Source organism: Xenopus tropicalis, chromosome 9 (assembly GCF_000004195.4).
Source record: "Xenopus tropicalis strain Nigerian chromosome 9, UCB_Xtro_10.0, whole genome shotgun sequence".
NCBI classification, from domain to species: Eukaryota; Metazoa; Chordata; class Amphibia; order Anura; family Pipidae; genus Xenopus; species Xenopus tropicalis.
The window spans coordinates 44,865,757-44,890,042 of record NC_030685.2 but is presented as its reverse complement, the minus strand read 5'-3'; the positions used below and the strand labels follow the sequence as shown (position 1 = coordinate 44,890,042).

The 24,286-nt window shown below is 40.5% G+C and overlaps 1 protein-coding gene across 4 annotated transcripts in view; it reads right to left on the bottom strand.

Annotated features, from left to right (window-relative positions):
- The window catches only part of pgap1 (post-GPI attachment to proteins 1), a 308,887-nt gene that overhangs the window by 58,137 nt on the left and 226,464 nt on the right, over window positions 1-24,286 (bottom strand). For all 4 annotated transcript variants that reach the window (XM_031892786.1, XM_031892788.1, XM_031892785.1 and 1 more), the window contains 2 exons: window positions 14,311-14,349; window positions 7,131-7,224 (listed from right to left, as the gene is read on the bottom strand). In XM_031892786.1, the coding sequence (XP_031748646.1) occupies window positions 7,131-7,224; window positions 14,311-14,349 (133 nt within the window). The remainder of the gene's footprint in view (window positions 1-7,130; window positions 7,225-14,310; window positions 14,350-24,286) is intronic.

The window sequence follows — 24,286 nt, the reverse complement described above, 5'->3', positions numbered from 1 at the left end:
TATGCATAAATAAGTTTAAAGCAGGGGGGAAGCAGCAGGGAGCGGCACATAGTATGAGTCATTTGGGGAAGGGCCACAAATGTTTTAGGGGGCCCTGGCTAACAATGTCTGTGTGTCCTTTGTATTGATATGAGGGTTCACAGGGGGAGGGGCCATTGGGGGCGTGGGAGGAGGGGGGCCCAAAAAAAGTTGTTGTGAGGGGCCCCGTTATTTATGATGGTGTATGAATGTATATATATATATATATATATATATACAAAAAAATGACGCACTCACAGGTCTTAGTGAAAAATAAAGAATTTTTTTTTATTCAGGCAGACTAATAAAATAAAAAAAAATTCTTTATTTTTCACTAAGACCTTTGAGTGCGGCATTTTTCATTTTTTTGTACATACTCTATTTATTCTGCACCCAGGCACTATTGACTCTTATTAGACGTGAGTGCCGGCTTATCTTTGCATTCTATATATATATATATATATATATATATATATATATATATATATATATATATATATATATTACACAAAATAACATCTTGCAATACTATCTCACAGAACTTCAGCTGGCGCCTCATCCCCAGGCACAACAGGCTCCTGTGGCCCCCGAGGCCCACCAGGCTCCAGCGGCCCCCGAGGCCCCAGCACCAGAGGCCCCCGAGGCCCCGGACACTCCACCCCTTCTTTCCTCCCCCAGATTCCCCCCAGGCCCTTGAGTTCTCCCCCCAGGCCCCGGACTCCCCCCAGGCCAAGCGCTGGGCACCAGGTTCTCCTGCAGACGAGGGACCATTGATGTTGGCCAGGTCAATGCAGGAGGACCTGGCCAACATCAAGGCCGAGCTGGCCCAGCTCCGGGGGTAAATGAACGAACTTAGGAGGGACATTCGAGAACTCAAGGGCAGCAAGCCCTAAGTTTTATTTTCCCTATTTTTTTCCCTTTAATTGTTAAAATAAAAGGTTTTATTTTTCTACTTTTGAACTGGTTAATGTCTAATTATTTTTCCTTCCTTGATATGGTATTCTATACTCATGTATTTTCTCCTACACTCTTACATTTATCAGTAACAGCATCAATATGCTATATGGGTTACATTTTTGCAAATATTCTGCCAACAATTTTGTCTTTAGCCCATTTTGCTGAATAGTAAAACTTGCGTTAATTAGTACGTAGCGTATTTTCTGGCGAGTGTGATAACTGCCAATCCAATGTTTTGTTGCCAGAATAATTGCAATATTATATTTGTTCCCGTTTAATAAAGTGCCCATAACATATTTGCCATTTATTCTGTGTCTAAAATCTCCCACTTAATTTAAGCCACTTTAGCAAACAGGCCCCTAAGTATTTGGCTAAATATTCTTAAATGCCCCCCCCCCCTATCTTATTATCTCTAGCACTAATTTTTTTTTTTCTTACTTATATTTTTATTGTTTTTTTAGGGGGGTTTTCTGCAAATAAACATTTATACAGCACCTCTCTAGCACTTGTGTGCTCTCCCAGGGCAAAATATCGCCAGTTTTATGATGCCGAATTGTGCGAAAAGTCGCGAAAATTAAGACGCGATAAAATTTTTAACACACGCTATAGATAGCGCACGTTTTATCGCACTTTAGTGAATCGGCCCCTTTATGTAGTGTAAAGCTACAAAAAATTGTTCACCTCAGAAAACCATATATTTTTGGAAAGTACACAGACCCTCAAATCCAATATTGGTACGCATGTATTTCTACAAAGAACCAAGCCCAAGTTCCCCCAAAGTTGGCAATTTTGATGACATCCGTCCAGGACTGCTCATGCTTTTCCATTTAGCTCACATAGAGAGACAGGATGCACTAAAGTTTTCTGCATGCCCTGTTCCCAGTGCTCCATATGTGAGAAAAGTTTAGGTGCAGCTGAGAGGCATGATAATATCATATCAGGCAATCCACTACCTTTAGTAGTTCAGTGTCTGGGACAGTATTTAACATGCATTTTTATGCCAACTGTAATACGCGATATGTTGTGTATCTTCTAACCTGTTCAAGATGTAGCATTCAATATGTTGGCTGTACAACACGCTCCCTTAAGAGCAGGATGAGGGAACACATTAGACATATAGCTGCTAGAAGTAGCAACAGTCCCGTGGCTAGACACTTTTTACAATGTTGCCAATCTGATATATCGTTTTTGCACATTCAAGTCATAGATAAAATTCTTCCTGATGCAAGGCGCAGTGACTTATATGCTAGGCTCTTACGTTCTGAAGTCAAATGGATATTTACTCTTGATACACGACATCCTAATGGCCTCAATTCTATTTTTGACATTAGCTGCTATGTTTGAATTTATGAGTCTATTTATTTGTACATAAAAGAATTTCTAACATTTAATGTTGCCATTCATGTATTAAATTAATATTATTTACTTTTTACTATATTTATTGATATTGATGTATTGAACAGTTTACTTGGATTAATTGGATGTATTCTACATATGTATTTTACAAAAAAAGTCTTTTTTAAATGATTGGCCTTGTAAATATAGCCTACAGTTTTGATTTATACAGGTTCCAGATTCCACTATGTGTGTTTTTTTTTACTGATGGGGGTGTATGTATTGATGTCTTAATTTGCATGTTTAATTGCTTATGACACTATTTAAACCCTCCTACTGTTGTATATGTATGCCTATGAGTAAGTGCGTTCGCGCACGAAACATGTCAGGCGTCTAGTTTTTAGATGGAACAATAAAGACCTGGTTTTAGCAGCATGTCGTGTCCGGAGATGTTTGGAGCTCAACTGTATATGAGAGGCATGATAACCCTAAATTTGTGCCGCCCTAGGTCTGGGCCTTTGTGGCCTCGCCAAAAATCCGGGCTTGGGGATAGATCTACAAAAAAGTACAACCAGAAGTACTTGTGAAAGCCATATATTTTCAGAAAGTACATGTTCCCCCAAATTCTACTCCAAAGTACCAAGCTGCAAAGCATTTCTAAACTTAATTTTTCCAAAAATCACCTCAACATTTCCACTTTGCAGCATCTTATTTTCTATAGGTCATTAGGTAACCATATAAAACACCCTAAATATGAACCCCAGAGGTCTATTGAACAGTTTGATGCCCACTGTACATAGGTTTATCAAAGCACATGGCACTTAGTGACCACAAAATATACCTTGTGCATATTAATTTCATGTCTTACCTAATTCACAATTTTTATGTGGGGTAAGAGCTGCAAAAAAGCAGGGTGACCCCTGAAAACCACGTTTTTGTAAAATACACAGACCTAAAATGGCTAAATATTTCTTTATAACCCAAACTACCAAACAACAAAGCTTTCCTAAAATGAGTGATTTCGACATTTCTGAAAATTCCAACTCGCTTCATTTATCCTGCACAGTATATACTCGAGTATAAGCCGAGTTTTTCAGCACCAATAATGTGCTGAAAAAGGCACTATTGGCTTATACTCGAGTATATACGGTAGATGTTATGCGCTCGCACCCCCCCCCGTTGACGTCCATTTGTGCTCCCGAGCGTACGCTCGCTTCCCCCCCCCCCGACACCGCGAGCACTCCCACAACCCCCTTCCCCCCGCCAGCATCGTGTTTGTTTGTACTACATGCCCCCCAAGCACACAGCTGAGAGGAGTTTTAAAGAGATAGTTGGACAACACTAACAATAGGCATAATAAGGCCTAAGCTTTATGTTGGCAGTAATCATCATTATTTGCAGAAATTTCTAGGCCTACACAGCTCAGGTATGTAGGTGACTTTTCTTTTCCTCTCCTGGAACATGCGAGGCCTTGCTCACCCTGGCCCAATATAGTTATTGTATGAAAGCCTTTTCCAAACAGCTAAACAGAATGCATCTGCTGGGGCAGCACACAGGGGGGGGGGGTGCGTCGCAACTATGGGATGGACAAGGATGCATGGTGATATTGCTGCCTATACTATCCCCTATGCAGTTCTGCAATGCAGTTCCAATTGGGCATAGGTATTACCGTTCATGTTGTGGTGCTAACAGGCACATGTATTATCATAACGTATCTCTTAGGTCTGAATGTAAACTTAAAATTGCATAAGTTAGTAACAGGGGGGGTTCGCGCTGCGCTACATGGGATATGCCACAGTTTGAAGAAAATGGGCCTTTTGTGCTCCATTGCAGAAAACATGGCAGATTGCATCCTGCCCTGCACATAGTAAGGGAATGCTCTTATGTTTTATTTATTTACTGTTATTTATATCCCATCAGTCCCTGCCCTGGAGAAGCTTGTAATCTAAGGTTAGCAATCAGAGAGTGGTTTGCAGAAGAGACCGGATGAGGTAAGAGTCAGAAATATTTACTGTTTCCTAGTACACATGATTTTATCTTTCTTAAACTTGTGATTCTACATCATTCACCCCAAAAAGTATACAGAACTCTATAAGAATTAAATAACGAATTTACACATCACAATTTCAATATGTATGTAATATTAAATGAGATATTAACCTGTACAACCTTGCATATGGTTATCTTATGTTGGATGCGCCTCATTTTCCAGCCCATACCTTGTGTATATTAATATGGTAGTCATGTAAGCACTTGTGAGTGTCCTTTTATTAAATAATTTGATTATTGAAACTTAGCAGTAGCGGCTGCATTTCCCGCCCTAGGCTTATACTTGAGTCAATAAATTTTTCCAGTTTTCATAGGTAAAATTAGGTACCTCGGCTTATACTCGGATCGGCTTATACTCGAGTATATACGGTACACAGGCACATCACTTCAAATATAGGAATATTTTTTTGGTATTGAAAATGAATAATGTTCACAGTCTAGATGTATGGAATTTTTTCTGTCCACTTCTATCAAAGTTTTTGTGTGTAACACTCCTATAAGGCTGTATAGTTACATAGTTATATAGTTACATAGGGTTGAAAAAAGACCAGAGTCCATCAAGTTCACCCATCCAAGTAAACCCAGCACACACAACCCACACCTACCAATCTATACACTCACATACATAAACTATATATACAACCACTAATACTAACTGTAGATATTAGTATCACAATAGCCTTGGATATTCTGATTGTTCTGCTTGTTCAAGAACTCATCCAGGCCCCTCTTAAAGACATTAATAGAATCTGCCATTACCACATCTCTAGGAAGGGCATTCCACAACCTCACTGCCCTCACTGTGAAAAAACACCTACGCTGCTTCAAATGGAAGCTCCGTTCCTCTAATCTAAAGGGGTGGCCTCTGGTGCGTTGATTGTTTTTATGGGAAAAAAGAACACCCCCTATCTGCCTATAATCCCCTGTAATGTACTTGTACAGAGTAATCATGTCCCCTCGCAAGCACCTTTTTTTCCAGAGAAAACAACCCCAACCTCGACAGTCTAACCTCATAGTTTAACCCTTTCACTGCCAGCCATTTTGAACAAAGTGGAACTTCTACTGCCAGACAGTTTTTGAACATTTTGCACTGTTTCACTTTAGGGGCCTTTCCTTGGGGGGACTTTTAAAAGATTTAGAAGACATTTAGAAGATATAGGCTTCTAAATGTCTAAAAAATGAAAAACAATATATGTTCCATAATATAAACACATACACCGGAAACAAAAATTATTTTATGCATGAAAATACAACCGATTTGGAATGTCCCAAGTCTCCTTTTACATTAACATTTATTTATAAAGCGCCAACATATTCCGCAGCGCTGTACAATAAGTGGGTTACATACATTGGACATACAGAGTAACATATAAAGCAATCAATAACCGATACAAGAGGTGAAGAGGGCCCTGCCCAAAAGAGCTTACAATCTCCTGAATGTGCCAATACCAATTATATATAGTTTTATGGAGATTTTTCACTTGCATCGGTCAAAAACTCCCAGCAGTACACTGCCAAATTTCCAAAGCACTGCTTCAGAAAGCTGCATACTTTAGATTTCAAGGTCAAAAATATGTACCCCCACATTTCATAATGTACCAACATAAAACACTCTAAATATGAACACCAGGGGTCTACTGAACAATCTGATGCCCAATATGCATAGATTTACCAAACTATGTGGGGTACAGAGGAAGCCAAATTGGAAAATGTCCATGTGCAAGACAAGTAACAAAGAACAATATGAAATGCAATAAAATTGCTAAAATCCAAAAAACTAAAAACTAAAATCAATGGGTTTTTTTTCCTAGTGATATCTGCAGTCAGAATCACAGTTTGAGTATTCTGGCTAGGGCAAATTAGTTTTACAGACAAAGTCAAGCGAACAACAACTATGAATAACTGAAAATGCAATAAAATGGCTAAAAATGCAATAAAATGACTAAAAATGCACCAAAATCACAGAAAATGTAATAAAAACACCAAAATAATACACAAAATGTATTGCGCAGTGCTATCCACAATGGCAATAAAACATTTTTTTCAGGCAAGAATAAAAACGATGTGATAAAAAAAAAAAAATTACAAAATTACATAAGTGTGTAATTGTGTGTGTACGCATGGCAAAATGTGGTTTATGTGCATGTGTGTGTGTGTGTGTGTGTGTGCAAGTAAGTATGAGTGCTGTGAAGGTGTCAGACCCCCCCCCCCAAAATGTATGTGTGTGTGTATTAGTGTAATATGTGTGTGTGTATGTGTGTGTATGTGTGTTTGTGGCACCTACCCCATGTCAAGATGCTGGAGATCGCTGGTGGGAGACATCAGACCCAGGGACTGCAGCAGCTGCAGTGAAGAATCCTCAGTGGGCGGCACAGGAAGTGAGGGGAGCAAAGGGGGGGAGCGCAGGAAGAAGGAAGGGAGCTAGCGTTTCCTATGGGGCCCCTGGGCGATCGTGCCCCAGGGGCCACCAGTTACCCCCCTCTGCTCGTTCTCTAGGGGGTTCTTTATCCTGCGATCGTTCTCTGCGCTCGGATTAAGCGCCGAAAACGAGCGCAGGATAAAGAAAACGTAGCTCCTACGTGCGTGGCGCCTAACGCCTTTTTATGCCAGCACGTAGGAGCTACGTGCTCGGCATTTAAAGGGTTAAATGTATATCATTAACTCACTCTATAGCCAAAGTACTCAATAACTACTTACACCATGGCATATATGCCATGCCCTATAGATAATAGAATCACAGAAAACAGCAGGTTGCTATAAAAGTTGATTACCTTGTATCAAGACAGAATGCAGCTGTGCTCCATAGGCAAGAAGTAAATTAGCAACAATGTACACAGGTAGGTAAACTCCATGAAATCGAACAATCTGTAAAAGAGAATGTTACATTTGTTAGAGTAACATAGTGACTAATCAATCCTTTCCCTAACAACAGCATAGATGAAGCTTTGCAAGGGGGTTAATAGCCACTCAAATTCAAGTACAAAAATGTTGCCATTTAACCATTTCTTCCTACATTGGGCTGATCCCATGGCAGCCAATCATTAGCCTTGTTTTAGTATAACTGTGTCTCTGTCCATCTTTAGGAAAGGCTTAAGTGTCTCACTGTCTCAGAATATATGTTGACAAAGGTCTTTTAATCCTTTATTGTTGCTTGCCTAATTTATTTTTTTCTATACTTTGTTGGTGTCCTGGTTAAATGTTCAGTTGACCTAGTACTTATTTTTCTTTGCTACAACTTTGCTTGCTTACATGAATATTTGTTAAGTAGCATTCTGGAGACATTAAATTTTCCTTCTGTGTTTATCCCTGTGAAATGTCTTTCGCAGATAATAATCTATTAAGTATACATTTTGGCAACTATTACAGGTGATCTTTTAAAGTGATACTGGCACTAAAAACTACTCTTCAAAATATGAATGTTTGTAAAAAGTTACCTATAGTTCATGCTGATTGTTTTTTACTGATAGATTTACTCTTGTAAGTATTTATGTTGGGTTGAAAAACCTCACATACCGTTCTTCGACTTCAGCTGATTCTTGTGCTTTTTCTTCTTCTTCTTCTTCTTGGCGCCCCCCCATTTTCTAAACGCTACTCCTCCTACAGTTTTAGTGGTACAACACCCAAAGTCTCCAAACTTCTTTGCCCTATAGCGGAGCAGGTTGCTTGTGCTTTTGTAAGCAATCCCGCCCCCTGTCTTTTTGTTGCACTGCTCCGTACACCCCAATTTTCCCATTGACTTTGACAGGGAAGATCTGCAAACTGCTGCCGCTCTTACAGTTTTGAAGCTACACCTACTAAACTTGGATAACATAATCACGGGGTCACCCAAAATGAAACAGCAACATTTGTTGGATGACCCAAAGTGGGAGGGGCCACAACAGCCAATCAAATTTCACTCATTTATGGGGAAATTGAAACTGATGCCAATCTTACAGCTTTGAGGCTACACCCCGCAATTTGAATCGCATAGTCAGGGGGTCAGGCTGAATGAAAATATGATGATTGTTGGATGCCCACAAGTGGGTGGAGCTGTGAACAGCCAGTCAGATTTTACTTATTGACTTTCAATGGGGAAATTCCATCTGCTGCCAGTATTAACGCCAGGGTCCCCAAACTTTTCACAATTGGTCACTAGGGGACTGCAGTTTTATTTTTGAAAAGTGGGTGGGGCCACCAATAGCCAATCAGATTTCACCTATTAAATTTTATTGGTTTAAATTTAAAATGCTGCCTTTCTCACACTATTTATGTTAGGGTTCCCAAGCTTTGCACAGTCAGTCACTGGCTGACTATGTATTCAGTGTTAGAAAAAGTGGGCGGAGTCACCAACAGCCAATCCATTTCCACCCATTAAATTTCATTGGTTTATATTAAAACTGATGCCATTATTTAAGTATTAATGCCAGGGTTGTTCAACTTTCAAAAGTTAGTCACTGGGTATTTGCTGGTCAAAGTTAGGAAAAGTTGGTGGAGCCACTAACAGCCAATCAGATTTCATCCATTGAATTTTATTGGTTTAAATTTAAAAAAAACTATTTATGCCAGGGTGCCCACTGTTTGTCACTGGGTGACTTTGACTCAAGGTTAGAAGAAGTGGGCACCCACCAACCACAATTTATCTATTGACTTTTATTGGCTTAAATTTAAACTGCTGCCGTTCTTTAACCATTAATCCGGGGGTCCCTAAACTTTCCAGAGTCAATCACTGGGTAACTGCAGTTCCAGGTTAGAAAAAGTGGACGGAGCCCCCCAACCACCAATCAGATGTCACTTGTTGAATTTAAGTTGGAAAATTTAAATTACTGCCATTTAGACACCATTAAAACCAGGGTCCCCAAACTTTGACAGTGGTTTTTACTATACAACTGTGGTCCCAGGTTAGAAAAAGTGGGTGGAGCCAACAACAAATCAGATTTAATTCAGTGACTTCAAGTTTTCAAACCAACATGAATTGTGTTCTCAAACTTCCCTTTCTAGTTTTTACCTGAAGTTCCTAAACCTGAATGTTTTGCAAACCTGACTGTAACTTCTAATGCTAACTGAGTCCTGCTGCACAAATATGGCAGCCCCCTCATAGAGGAACATGGGGGATTGGTTGTGCAATGTAAAAGCACAGGACAAATGCTATTTAGGCAAAACTATAAAAAGCATGCAAAGACAGTGTTATGACAGTTTAAAGGGTTTAATTTCTGGTGTCAGTATCTCTTTACGACAAATATCGTAAAAAAGGAGACGGAAAGGTAAAAACGAAGTAAGCTTCATCAGAAAGGTCTATGTAAATACAGCCATAAGTGCTCACCAAAACTACTAAAAACTACTAAAAATTACTTTTATTAAATAGGACAAACAAAATAGCAGAAAATGGGTGCAAAATAACAACTACTGTATTTCACTTCCAAATAATGCATTTGTTTTTCTATTCAAATGTAAATTTGCTAACTAAAGAACAAAACCCTAAAAAAGAATAGGTAAAAGAAGGTGGTACTGGACGCATATTTAGAGCCACTGATTTTTACTGCTAAAAAGCTGTTGAGGATGTTGGCTACTACTAAAGACCAAAACACAAGAGTGCTCATTTCTGAGAGCTCAAGCAGTTGCAGTTGTTCAGAATTTGCCACAGATCTTGTATGAAAAATAATATTCATTAAAGGTACTTGCGTCGAAAGACATTCCTTTATACTTCCACATAGTTGCACTTGCCACCACTGGTTCATCCTACCTCCTTTTGGGAATTGCAGCGCTCTAACTGAAGCATGGAAAGCTTGGAGCTAGTGCCACCTCCAAAGCTGCCGCTAGCCCCAGGGTTCCCGCAAGAGCCTCCAAAAATTGACAGTTTGAACTTTTGCTTAAAGAATTTGGCACAAATGTCATTTTGGCATAGAGTAACATTATGACGAAGTCCAACTGCAACTTTATACATGTAGTATTCAACCTATTCTTTTGTACAGGATTTTAGTCAAATTTCAGTCAAATATACACATCAAGACTTCAGAGTATCCCTAATAAAAAATTCACATAATATAAAAAAACTAGAAAGGGAAGTTTGAGAACAAACTTCATGTTGGGTTGAAAGTCACTGAATGGGCTCTGCCCACTTTCTCTGACCATGGACCACAGTTATATAGTAAAAACCACTGTGCAAAGTTTAGGGACCCTGGTTTTAATAGTGTCTGAATGGCAGCAACTTAAATTTCCCCACCGAAAGGCAACGAGTGACAACAGTGATTGGCGGTTGGTGGCTCCACCCCCTTTTTCTAACCTGGAACTGCAGTTACCCAGTGACTAACTCTGCAAAGTTTAGGGACCCTAGGATTAATAGTTAAAGAACGGCAGCAGTTTAAATTTAAACCAATAAAAGTCAATAGATAAATTGTGGTTGGTGGGTGCCCACTTCTTCTAACCTTGAGTCAAAGTCACCCAGTGACAAACAGTGGGCACCCTGGCATAAATAGTTTTTTTTTCATTTAAACCAATAAAATTCAATGGATGAAATCTGATTGGCTGTTAGTGGCTCCACCAACTTTTCCTAACTTTGACCAGCAAATACCCAGTGACTGTGATTGGTGGTTGGTGGGTGTGCCCACTTTTTCTAACCTTGAATTGAAGTCACCCAGTGACAAACAGTGGGCACCCTGGCATAAATAGTGTGAGACTGGCTGCATTTTACATTTAAACCAATAAAATTCAATGGATTAAATTTGATTGGCTGTTAGTGGCCCAACCCACTTTTCCTATTTTTGAACTGCAGTCCCCTAGTGACCAACTTTGCAAATTTTGGGGACTCAGGCATAAAAATTGTGAGACTGACAGCATTTTACACTTCCCCATTGTACCATTACCATAGTAAATAGGTGAAATGTTATTGGCTGTTTATTGGCTCCGCCCACTTTTTTCTAACTTGAAACGGCAAATACCCAGTGACTAACTATGGAAACTTTAACAACCCTGGAATTCATATTTAAATAATGGCAACAGTTTAAATATAAACCAATGAAATCTAATGGGTGGAAATGGATTTGCTGTTGGTGGCTCCTCCCACTAACCCTGAATATGTAGTCATCCAGTCACTGATTGTTTGGGAACCCTGACATAAATAGTGTGAGAAAAGCAGAATTTTAAATTTAAACAAAAAAAAAATTTAATAGGTAAAGTCTGATTGGCTGTTGGTGGCTCCACCCACTTTTTCTAACTCTGAACCGCAGTTACTAGGTGACTAGCTCTGCAAAGTTTGGAGACCTTAATATTAATATTTAAAGAATGGCAGCAGTTTAAATTTAAACATATGAAGTCTATAGGTGAAATCTGATTGGTTGTTGTTGGCCCCGCCCACTTTTCTAAACTTGGAACTTAGTCACCTGGAACTGCAGTTACCCAGTGACTAACTCTGCAAAGTTTAGGGACCCTAGGATTAATAGTTAAAGAACAGCAGCAGTTTAAATTTAAACCAATAAAAGTCAATAGATAAATTGTGGTTGGTGGGTGCCCACTTCTTCTAACCTTGAGTCAAAGTCACCCAGTGACAAACAGTGGGCACCCTGGCATAAATAGTTTTTTTTTCATTTAAACCAATAAAATTCAATGGATGAAATCTGATTGGCTGTTAGTGGCTCCACCAACTTTTCCTAACTTTGACCAGCAAATACCCAGTGACTGTGATTGGTGGTTGGTGGGTGTGCCCACTTTTTCTAACCTTGAATTGAAGTCACCCAGTGACAAACAGTGGGCACCCTGGCATAAATAGTGTGAGACTGGCAGCATTTTACATTTAAACCAATAAAATTCAATGGATTAAATTTGATTGGCTGTTAGTGGCCCAACCCACTTTTCCTATTTTTGAACTGCAGTCCCCTAGTGACCAACTTTGCAAATTTTGGGGACTCAGGCATAAAAATTGTGAGACTGACAGCATTTTACACTTCCCCATTGTACCATTACCATAGTAAATAGGTGAAATGTTATTGGCTGTTTATTGGCTCCGCCCACTTTTTTCTAACTTGAAACGGCAAATACCCAGTGACTAACTATGGAAACTTTAACAACCCTGGAATTCATATTTAAATAATGGCAACAGTTTAAATATAAACCAATGAAATCTAATGGGTGGAAATGGATTTGCTGTTGGTGGCTCCTCCCACTAACCCTGAATATGTAGTCATCCAGTCACTGATTGTTTGGGAACCCTGACATAAATAGTGTGAGAAAAGCAGAATTTTAAATTTAAACAAAAAAAAAATTTAATAGGTGAAGTCTGATTGGCTGTTGGTGGCTCCACCCACTTTTTCTAACTCTGAACCGCAGTTACCAGGTGACTAGCTCTGCAAAGTTTGGAGACCTTAATATTAATATTTAAAGAATGGCAGCAGTTTAAATTTAAACATATGAAGTCTATAGGTGAAATCTGATTGGTTGTTGTTGGCCCCGCCCACTTTTCTAAACTTGGAACTTAGTCACCTAGTGACAAACTGTGCAAAGTTTGGGGACCCTGACATTAAACATGTGAGAATGGCAGCAGTTAAAATTTTCCCACTGAAAACAATGAAAGAAATGTGATTGGCTTTTGGCGGCCCCGCCCACTTTTTCTAACCTTGAGTATGAAGTCACGCAGTGACTGACTGTGCAAAGTTTGCGAACCCTGGCATCAAACCAATAAAATTCAATAGGTGAAATCTGATTGACTGCTGGTGGCCCCGCCCACTTTTTCAAAACGAAAACTGCAGTCCTCTAGTGACCAACTGTGAAAAGTTTGGGGACCCTGGGGTTATACTGTTGGAATGGCAGCAGATTGAATTTCCCCATTGAAAGTCAATAGGTAAACTCTGATTGGCTGTTGGTGGCTCCACCCACTTTTTCTTACCTTGAACCACAGTTACCTGGTGCCTAACTCTGCAAAGTTTGGGGACCCGGCGTTATTACTGTGAGAATGGCAGTAGGTTGGATTTCCACCAAGTCAATAGGTAAAATCTGATTGGCTGTTCACAGCTCCGCCCACTTTTGGGCATCTAACAATCATCATATTTTCATTCAGGCTGACCCCATGACTATGTGATTCAAGTTTGGGGAGTGTAGCCTCAAAGCTGTAAGATTGGCAGCAGTTTCAATTTTCCCATAAAAGTCAATGGGTAAAATTTGATTGGCTGTTGTTGGCCCCTCCCACTTTGCGTTAAAAAAAACACAAAACTTGAATGCGTAGTAACCCAATGACTGACTGCGCAAAGTTTGGAAACTCTGGCATCAAACCAATAAAAATCAATAGGTGAAATTTGATTGGCTGTTGGTGACTCCGCCCACTTTTCAAATCTATAACTGCAGTCCCCTAGTGACCAAGTGTAAAATGTTTGGGGACACCGGTGTTTTTACTGTGAGACTGGCAGCAGGTTCAATTTCCGCCAAATCAATAGGTAAAATCTGATTGGCTGTTCACAGCTCCGCCCACTTTTGGGCATCCAGCAATCATCATATTTTCATTCAGGCTGACCCCATGACTATGTGATTCAAGTTTGGGGAGTGTCGCCTCAAAGATTGGCAGCAGTTTCAATTTCCCCATTAAAGTCAACAGGTGAAATTTGATTGGCTGTTGTTGGCCCCTCCCACTTTGGGGGTCATCAATCAAATGTCGCTGTTTCATTCGGGGTGACCCCATTATTATGTTATTCAAGTTTGGGGGGGTGTAGCTTCAAAGCTGTAAGTGTGGCAGCAGTTTGAAAATCTTCCCTGTCAAAGTCAATGGGAAAATTGGGGGGTTCGGAGCGGCGCCACAAAAAGACGGGGGGCCGGATCGCTTAGAAAAGCAGTTTGGGTGTTGTACCCCTAAAACTGTAGGAGAAGTAGCGTTTAGAAAATGGAGGGCGCTAAGAAGAAGAAGAAGAGGAACAATAAGCTAAAGTCGAAGAACAGTATGTTGGGGTTTTCAACCCAACATAAAAAAATGAAAATGTGAATATAATCACTCACCTGGCCAAGAATTTGTAAAAATGAAGTAGAAATAGTGACCTAAAACAAACAGAAAACAAATTGAAATATGACAGTCATTTATTATTTGAATGTAAGATACAGAAGGGGTCATTTATAATTGCAGGGCAAATTTGCACCTGGGCAGTAACTAATCTGATGATTCCTTTCAGTTTTCAACCTGCAGCTGGCTAGAAACATCTAGCCACTGATTGGTTGCTATAGGTTACTGCCCAGGTGCAAAATAGCCCATTGTTTATAAATGAGCCCCAAAGTGGTTTACTACAATGATTTTAACCCTTTAATTGCCACAGGACGTAGAATCTACGTCCTGTGTATAAAAGTACACAGGACATAGTGTACTGTGTGGAGGAAGTCCTGCTGCACTTCTGGGTTTGGGAGCAGAGGAGCGGCTTCACTTCCTCCTCGTTCCCCAGCCCCTAGACAACGAGCAGAGGGGGAACGAGTGGCCCCTATGGCGCGATCGCGCAGGGGCCCCATAGGAAAAGTCAGGCACGCTGATGTGTGTGCCTGACACTTCCTTGCTCTCAGCACCCTCCCCCTTCCCTCCTCCCTCTGAAGACTCATGATCGATCGCAGGGAGAAGCTGCAGCATGGCTTCTGGGTCCTTCCTCCCTCCTCCAGAGGATCTGCATGACTGCTTGTCCCAAGTAAGTATTAAAAAACATACATACACACACATAATACACTAATACACACTTATACTCACACTTACACACAAACACATACATTTTGGGGGGGTTGGGATGGTTTCACACATTCACAGCACTTACAGCACTCACACTTACTTGCACACACAAAACACATTTTGTCATGTGTACACACACACTTACACACTTATGTAATTTTTTTTTTTATTGCATCGTTTTTATTCTTGCCTGAAAATTTTTTTTTATTATTACCATTGCGGATAGCGTATTCGCTAACTGCACTGCGCAATACCTTTTGTGTATTATTTTGGTGTTTTTATTACATTTTCTTTTGGTGCATTTTTAGTCATTTTATTGCATTTCTAGCCAATTTATTGCATTTTCAGTTATGCATAGTTGTTGTTCGCTTGACTTTGTCTGTAAAACTAATTTGCCCAAACCAAAATACTCAAACTGTGATTCTGACTGCAGATTTCACTAGGAAAAATAAACATTGATTTTAGTGATTTCTTTTTGTATTGTAGCAATTTTACTGCATTTCACATTGTTCTTTGTTACTTGTTTTTGCACATGGACATTTTGTCTGCTGTATTTCAATTTGGCTTTCTCTGTACCCCACATAGTTTGGTAAATCTATGTATATAGGGCATCAAACTGTTCAGTAGACCCCTGGCGTTCATATTTAGAGTGTTTTATGTTGATACGTTACAAAATGTGGGGGTACATAATGGGGCAAAATGCAAGCTTTGTGATGATTTTCATAAATGTTATAAAAACAGTTCTGTTTAGCATAGCTTTGTAGTTTGGTAGTTTGCAGGAGAAAGATGTATTTACCCATTTTTTTTGCAGAGTGTGTACTTTCGGAAAAAATATGGTTTTCTAGGGCCTCAGTACTGTTAGGGGGTCTTATGGCACATAATACACTTTGTATGCACTAACTTCCTCTTGGGGTCGCTAAATGCCAGATACATCGGTGATCCTATGCACAGTGGGTATCAAACTGTTCAGTGGACCCTTGGCTTTCATATGTAGAATGTGTTTTCTTGGTAACTAATAATATGTGGGTGGTAAGGTGCTTGAAAGTTTGATGCGATTTTTAGATATTTTATCAAAACCAGCAATTTTGGGAAAGCATTGTTACTATGTAGTTTGGAGTAGAAAGACATGGATACCCATTTTGAATTTACCCAAATGTGTACTTTCCAAAAATATATGGTTTTGGGGGGTCAATGTGTTTTTTGTGTTTTACCCCACAAAAATCCAGTTATTTTGTTGAATTTTCAGTAGCTAAAGAGATCTCCGGGGCAATTTTTATGCACTAACTTCCTTTTGGGGTCTACATGCCAGATACATTGGTGATCCTATGCACAATGAGCATCAAACTGTTCAGTGGACCCTTGGCTTTCATATTTAGGATGTGTTTTCTTGGTACCTAATGCTATGTGGTAGATAAGGTGCTTGAAAGTGTAAGCTTTGAGGTGATTTTTTTGAATTTTCATAATTTTTTATAGAAACTGCTAAATTCAGGAAAGCATTGCCATTTGGTACTTAGGAGTTGTAAGACATGGTTACCCATTTCGGATTTGGCAGAATGTGTACTTTTCAAAAATATATGGCTTTCTGGGGTGAGCATACTTTATACTAGCTTTATTCCACTTATAATGATGTAAATGTGTTGATTTTGCAGGAGCTGAAATGACAGAAGTGATAGATCATATGGGGTTATGTTCACATTGGGGCCCCTACATGCTACATAAATGCTACAAAAAAGTACGCTCACCCCAGAAAGCCATATGTTTTTGGAAAGTGCTCGAATCTATAATGGGTACACATTTCATTTTACTCCAAAGTACCAAGCTGCAAAGCGTTCCTAAGTTTGCCGATTTTTATTATATTTCAGAAAATCGCCTAAAAATGTTGCAGTTTGCCGCATTTATCTCACACAATTTCTTGTGTACAATGGCATATCACCCCAAAGAGGAGCACCAGAGGTCTACTGAACAGTTTGATGCCCAATATGCATAGATATACCAAAGTCTGTGGTATGTACTGACCCCAAAATTAAAATAGCGCATATGGATTTCTCGCCTGCCAACTCAGCTTTTGCATACAGAGCCCCGTCAGCCCCCTGACACCCCCTAACTATACAGAGACCCCCCAGAAAACCATATATTTTTGGAAAGTACACATTATGATAAATTCAAAATAGGTAAAGTTATGTTTGTACACCAAAGTTACACCTGGCAAAGCTATGCTAAAAACCGATCAGGAACACTTATAGAGGGATAAAAATTGCAATAAAACCACAAAAATTGTGCAAATCAGCGAAACAAAATAAGTCACACAACAGTGTAATTAGTACCATGCCACTTCTGCAGAGAGAATCTTTATCTGCCAAAAGATGTACGGCGTACGTCGTTGGCAGATACAGCCTTTTCCTGCAACAGCATACGCCGTGCGTCGTTGGCAGTTAAAGGGTTAAGGTTACCACATGAAATCTAGGTCCACCTTACCAAGTTAGCTGCACATTTCTATTTGGATTAAGTCCACTTTTTCACTGCTCCCCCTTTGACCACCCTTTGCTTAAGGTCACAGGAAGAAGGTTCAGTTACCTCTGCTGCCACTCTGTTGCTATCTTTTTAAAGTATTTTTATTTGAATTATGAAATAAACAAGCAACATAGGCAATATTGTTGATACAAACTAACAAACTTCCAGAACCCTGCAAGGTTCACCTCCCACAGGCAGCATAGGGAAGGCAGAGTATGGCACACACAGGCAGCATAGGGCAGGCAGAGTATGGCACACACAGGCAGCACTCTGCCTGCCCTATGCTATCTGTGTGTGCCATACTCTGTCTGTCCAATGCTGCCAGTGTGTGCCATACTCTGTCTGCCCTACCCTGCCTGTGTGTGTGTGCCATACTCTACCTGCCCCATGCTGTCTGTGTGTGCCATACTCTGCCTGCCCTTAGCTGCCTGTGTGTGCCATACTCTGCCTGCCCTTAGCTGCCTGTGTGTGCCATACTCTGCCTACCTTTAGCTGCCTGTGTGTGCCTTACTCTGCCTGCCCTATCTTGCCTATGTGTGCCATACCCTCCCTGTCCTATGCTGCGTGTGTGTGCCATACTCTGCTTGCCCTGCCTGTATGTGCCATACCCTCCCTGCCCTATGTTGCCTATGGGCCATACTCTGCCTGTCCTATGCTGCCTGTGTGTGCCATACTCTGCTTGCCCTACCCTGCCTGTGTGTGCACCATACTCTGCCTGCCCTTAGCTGCCTGTGTGTGCCTTACTCTGCCTGCCCTACCCTGCCTATGTGTGCCATACCCCCCTGTCCTATGCGTGCCATACTCTGCCTGCCCTACCTGCATGTGCCATAACCTCCCTGCCCTATGCTGCCTATGGGCCATATGCTGCCTACCCTATGCTGCCAGTGTGTTCCATACTCTGCCTGTCCTATGCTGCCTGTGTGTGCCATACTCTGCCTGCCCTTAGCTGCCTGTGTGTGCCATACTCTGCCTGCCCTTAGCTGCCTGTGTGTGCCATACTCTGCCTGCCCTTAGCTGCCTGTGTGTGCCATACTCTGCCTGCCCATAGCTGCCTGTGTGTGCCATACTCTGCCTGCCCTTAGCTGCCTGTGTGTGCCATACTCTGCCTGCCCTACCTTGCCTATGTGTACCATACCCTCCCTGCCCTATGCTGCCGGTGTGTGCCATACTCTGCTTGACCTGCCTGTATGTGCCATACCCTCCCTGCCCTATGGTGCCTATGGGCCATATTCTGCCTACCCTATGCTGCCTGTGTGTGCCATACACACAGGCAGCATAGGCCAGGCAGTACATACAATGTCTGAGGTGTGAAAAGGTGAAAAATGGGTGATTACAGTCTGAACCTGAGGTGTGAACACTGCAGGGGGTGAACAATGCAGAGATTAAAAAGTGTGAACAACACAGGGGATTATATTTTTAAACAATACAGGAGGGTTACAACCTGAATCTGAGGGGAGAACCATGCAGGGGGCCAGTTAATCTCAGTACTGATATCATTTAAATCTTACACAAAGGTAAGCCATCAAAGCAGCCAGACAGGTGGGGGCCACACAGACGGGTGTCGTGGGCCGCCAGTTGGACAGCACTGATCCAGAGGAAAGCAAAAAAAAAAAAAAACATCTAATCTGCCGTACAGAGGAAAAAAATCCTTCCTGACTCCAAGATGGCAATCGGACCAGTCCCTGGATCAACTTGTACTAAGAGCTATCTCCCATAACCCTGTATTCCCTCACTTGCTAAGATGCCATCCAGCCCCTTCTTAAAGCTATATAATGTATCAGCCAGTACGACTGATTCGGGGAGGGAATTCCAGAACTTCACAGCTCTCACAGTAAAAAATCCTTTCCGAATATTTAAATGGAACCTCCCTTCTTCTAAATGGAGTGGGTGCCCTAGTATCCGTTGGAAGGACCTACTGGTAAATAAAGCTTTAGAGAGGTTATTATATGATCCCCTTATATATTTATACATAGTTATCATGTCACCTCTTAAGCGCCTCTTCTCCAGTGTAAATAGACCCAACTCGGCCAGTCATAACTGAGACTCTCCATACCCTTTACCAGCTTAGTCACCCTTCTCTGGACCCTCCCTAACTCAATAATGTCCCGTTTGGGCACTGGAGACCAAAACTGAACAGCATATTCTAGATGGGGGCCTTACCAGCACTCTGTAAAGGGGAAGAATAACCCCCTCCTCCCATGAATCTATACCCCTTTTAATACAGCTCAAAACTTTGTTTGCCCTTGCAGCTGCTGCCTGGCATTGCTTGCTACAACCAAGTTTATTATCTACAAGGACTACAAGGTCCTTTTCCATTATGGATTTGCCTAGATCAGTCCCATTAAGGGTATAAGTGGCTTGCATATTTTTACATCCTGGGTGCATGACCTTACATTTATCCACATTAAATCTCATCTGCCACTTAGCCGCCCAGATTGCCAGTTGGTCAAGATCCTGCTGCAAGGATGCCACATCCTGGATAGAATTGACTGGTCTGCAGAGTTTTGTGTCATCTGCAAACATTGCTTGTAATACCCACCCCATAATTCTGTGTTAAAGATAAAAGATGTTCCTGGTTCCTCAAGTAACTGAAACATGGATTTGTAAAAAACTATTTAATTGCCAAAATATGGATTTTACATAGTTACATAGGATTGAAAAAAGACCAGAGTCCATCAAGCTCAACCCTTCCAAGTAAGCCCAGCACACACAAACTTATACTGACCTATCTATACACTTACATACATAAACCATATATACCAACATCAATAATAACTGTAAATGTTAGTAACTGTTAATGTTAGTATATTTCCATATGCTAACAAACTTCCAGAACAAACCCCTGCCAACTTCACCTTCCACAGGCAGCATAGAGTAGGCAGTACATAAAGTGACACACGCTGGCAATGCTCTTTACAATCTGAATTTTGAACAGGTGGCTCTAGTCTAAACTACTAAACTGCAAATCTTTGCTAAACTTCATTTTAATGACATTTCTGAAAATAGCATCAAAGCTTGCACTATACACTATTTATATATTTTTTTAACTCTTTATATTTTATAAATTAAACAAGATATCACAATTCTTCAGATTGCTGGAATAAGGAATAAATAAAGAAAGAAAGAAGGTGCAAAAAAGAAAGAAAAAGAGGAAAAGAGAAAGGGAGAACAAAGACTACATAAACAAAATATTAAATATTTAGGTTTAACCCTTTTAGTGCTGCAGGACGTAGAATCTACGTCCTGGGTACCAAAGTACCTAAGTGCCACAGAACGTATATTCTACGTCCTGCTGCACTTCCGGCTTTGGGAGCGGAGCCTTCACTCCCCGCTCGTTCCCCAGCCTCCAGACAACCGTCAGAGGGGGGGAACGAGTGGCCCCTGGGTCGCGATCGCTCAGGGGCCCCATAGGAAATACCTGCAATCCTCGTGGCTTTCCCCGGAAGTGCTCTCCCTTCTGCAGCTTCCCCCTCTGCCCCCCCCCTTCTTTGCACAGCCCCCTCACATGAGCTGCTGCTGCTGGTGTGCCAGATCGTGTTTCTCCTACAGATCCTGACCTTCTAGACCCCAAGTAAGTGGCAAATACACACACAAACACACAATCACACACTTATTACACTAATACACACTTATACTCACACTTACACACACACATGCATTTTTAGGAGGGGTTGGGGGTTTTCACACATTCACAGCACTTTTTGGTGCATTTGTGGCCATTTTACTGCATTTTCAGTTATGTATAGTTGTTGTTCGCTTGACTTTGTCTGTAAAACTTATTTGCCCAAGCCAAAATACTCAAACTGTTATTCTGATATTATTAGGCAAAAAAAAAATGATTTTAGTGATTTTATTTTTATTTTTATCAATTTTATTGCTTTTTACAATGTTTTTGTTACTTGTCTTTGCACATGGACATTTTGTCTGCTGTATTTCAATTTGGCATCCTCTGTACCCCACATAGTTTGGTAAATCTATTCATATTGGGCATCAAACTGGTCAGTAGACCCCTGGAGTTCATATTTAGAGTGTTTTATGTTGGTACGTTACGAAATGTGGGGGTACATAAACATAATGGGGCAACATGCAAGCTTTGTGACGATTTTCAGAAATGTCACAAAAACCGTTCTGTTTAGTATAGCTTTGTAATTTGGTAGTTTGCAGCAGAAAGTTTTATTTACCCATTTTTGTTTTGTCAGAATGTGTACTTTCGAAAAATATATGGTTTTCTAGGGTCTCCTTACTGTTAGGGGGTCTTATGTCACATAATACACATACCGGGTGCAAAAACTGCATGAGCCGAAGCATCTTATGTGAAAATTCATATGCACTATTTTTACTTGGGTGCCCCTGTACCCCACATAGTTTGGTAAATCTATGCATATAGGGCATCACATTGTTCAGTAGACACCTGGCGTTCATATTTAGAATGTTTTATGTTGATACGGTACAAAATGTGGGGTACATAATGGGGTAAAATGCAAGCTTTGTGACAATTTTCAGAAATGTCATAAAAACCGTTCTGTTTAGCATAGCTTTGTAGTTTGTAAGTTGTATTTACCCATTTTTGTTTTGTCAGAATGTGTACTTTCGAAAAATATATGGTTTTCTAGGGTCTCCTTACTGTTAGGGGGTCTTATGTCACATAATACACATACCGGGTGCAAAAACTGCATGAGCCGAAGCATCTTATGTGAAAATTCATATGCACTATTTTTACTTGGGTGCCCCTGTACCCCACATAGTTTGGTAAATCTATGCATATAGGGCATCACATTGTTCAGTAGACACCTGGCGTTCATATTTAGAATGTTTTATGTTGATACGGTACAAAATGTGGGGTACATAATGGGGTAAAATGCAAGCTTTGTGACAATTTTCAGAAATGTCATAAAAACCGTTCTGTTTAGCATAGCTTTGTAGTTTGTAAGTTGTATTTACCCATTTTTGTTTTGTCAGAATGTGTACTTTCGGAAAATGTATGGTTTTCTAGGATCTCTGTACTGTTAGGGGGTCTTATGCCACATAATACACATACTGGGTGCAAAAATTGCATGAGCCGGAGTGTCTTATGGGAAAATTCATATGCACTATTTTTATTTGGGTGCCCCTGTACTGCACGCAGTTTGGCCAATATATGTATATAGGGCATCAAACTGTTCAGTAGGCCCCTGGCGTTCATATTTAGAAAGTTTTATGTTGATACGTTACAAAATGTGGGGTACATAATGGGGTAAAATGCAAGCTTTGTGTCAGAATGTGTACTTTCGGAAAATATATGGTTTTCTAGGGTGTCCATACTGTTAGGGGGTCTTATGGCACATAATACACATACCGGCTGCAAAATTTGCACGAGCCGGAGCGTCTTATGTGAAAATTCATATGCACTATTTTTATTTTGGTGCCCCTGTAGTTTGGTAAATCTATGCATATAGGGCATCGAACTGTTCAGTAAACCCCTGGTGTTCACATTTAGAATGTTTTATGTTGATACGTTACAAAATGTGGGGGTACATAATGTGGTAAAATGCAAGCTTTGTGACGATTTTCAGAAATGTAAAAAAAAACGTTCTTTTTAGCATAGCTTTGTAGTTTGGTAGTTTGCTGTAGAAAGATGTATTTACCCATTTTTGTTTTGTCAGAATATGTACTTTCGGAAAATGTATAGTTTTCTAGGGTCTCCTTACTGTTAGGGGGTCTTATGGCACAATGCCGGTAGCTTATATTGCAGCGTATACACTTTGTATGCACTAGCTTCCTTTTGGGGTCTCTAAATGCCAGATACATTGGTGATCCTATGCACAATGGGCATCAAACTGTTTAGCGGACCCTTGGCTTTCATATTTAGGATGTGTTTTCTTGGTACCTAATGTTATGTGGGAGATAAGGTGCTTGAAAGTGGAAGATTTGATGTGATTTTCAGGTATTTCATCAAAACCAACAATTTTGGGAAAGCATTGCGACTCTGTAGTTTGGAGTAGAAAGACTTGGGTACCAATTTTGAATTCGTTCGAATGTGTACTTTCCAAAAATATATGGTTTTGGGGGGGGGGGTCAATGTATTTTTTTGTGTTTTTACCCCACAGAAAATGCAGTAAACGTGTTGAATTTTCAGTAGCTAAAGAGACCTCTGGGGCAATTTCTATGCACTAACTTCCTTATGGGGTCTCTAAATGTCAGATCCAGTGGTGATCCTATGCACAATGGGCATCAAACTGTTCAGCTGACCCTTGGCTTTCATATTTAGGGTGTTTTCTTGGTACCTAATGTTATGTGGGAGATAAGGTGCTTGAGTGGAAGATTTGATGTGATTTTCAGGTATTTCACCAAAACTGGCAATTTTGGGAAAGCATCGCGACTCTGTAGTTTGGAGTAGAAAGACATGGGTACCAAGTTTGAATTCGTCCAAATGTGTACTTTCCAAAAATATATGGTTTTGGGGGGTCAATGTATTTTTTTGTTTTTTTACCCCACAGAAAATGCAGTAAATGTGTTGAATTTTCCGTAGCTAAGATCTCCGGGGCAATTTTTAAGTACTAACTTCCTTTGGGGTCTCTAAATTCCAGATACATCAGTGATCCTATGCACAATGGGCATCAAACCATTCAGTGGACCCTTGGCTTTCATATTTAGGATGTGTTTTCTTGGTACCTAATATTATGTGGGAGATATGATGCTTGAAAGTGGAAGATTTGAGGCGATTTTTTAGAATTTTCATAATTTTTTATAGAAAATGCTAAATTCAGTAAAGCATTGCCG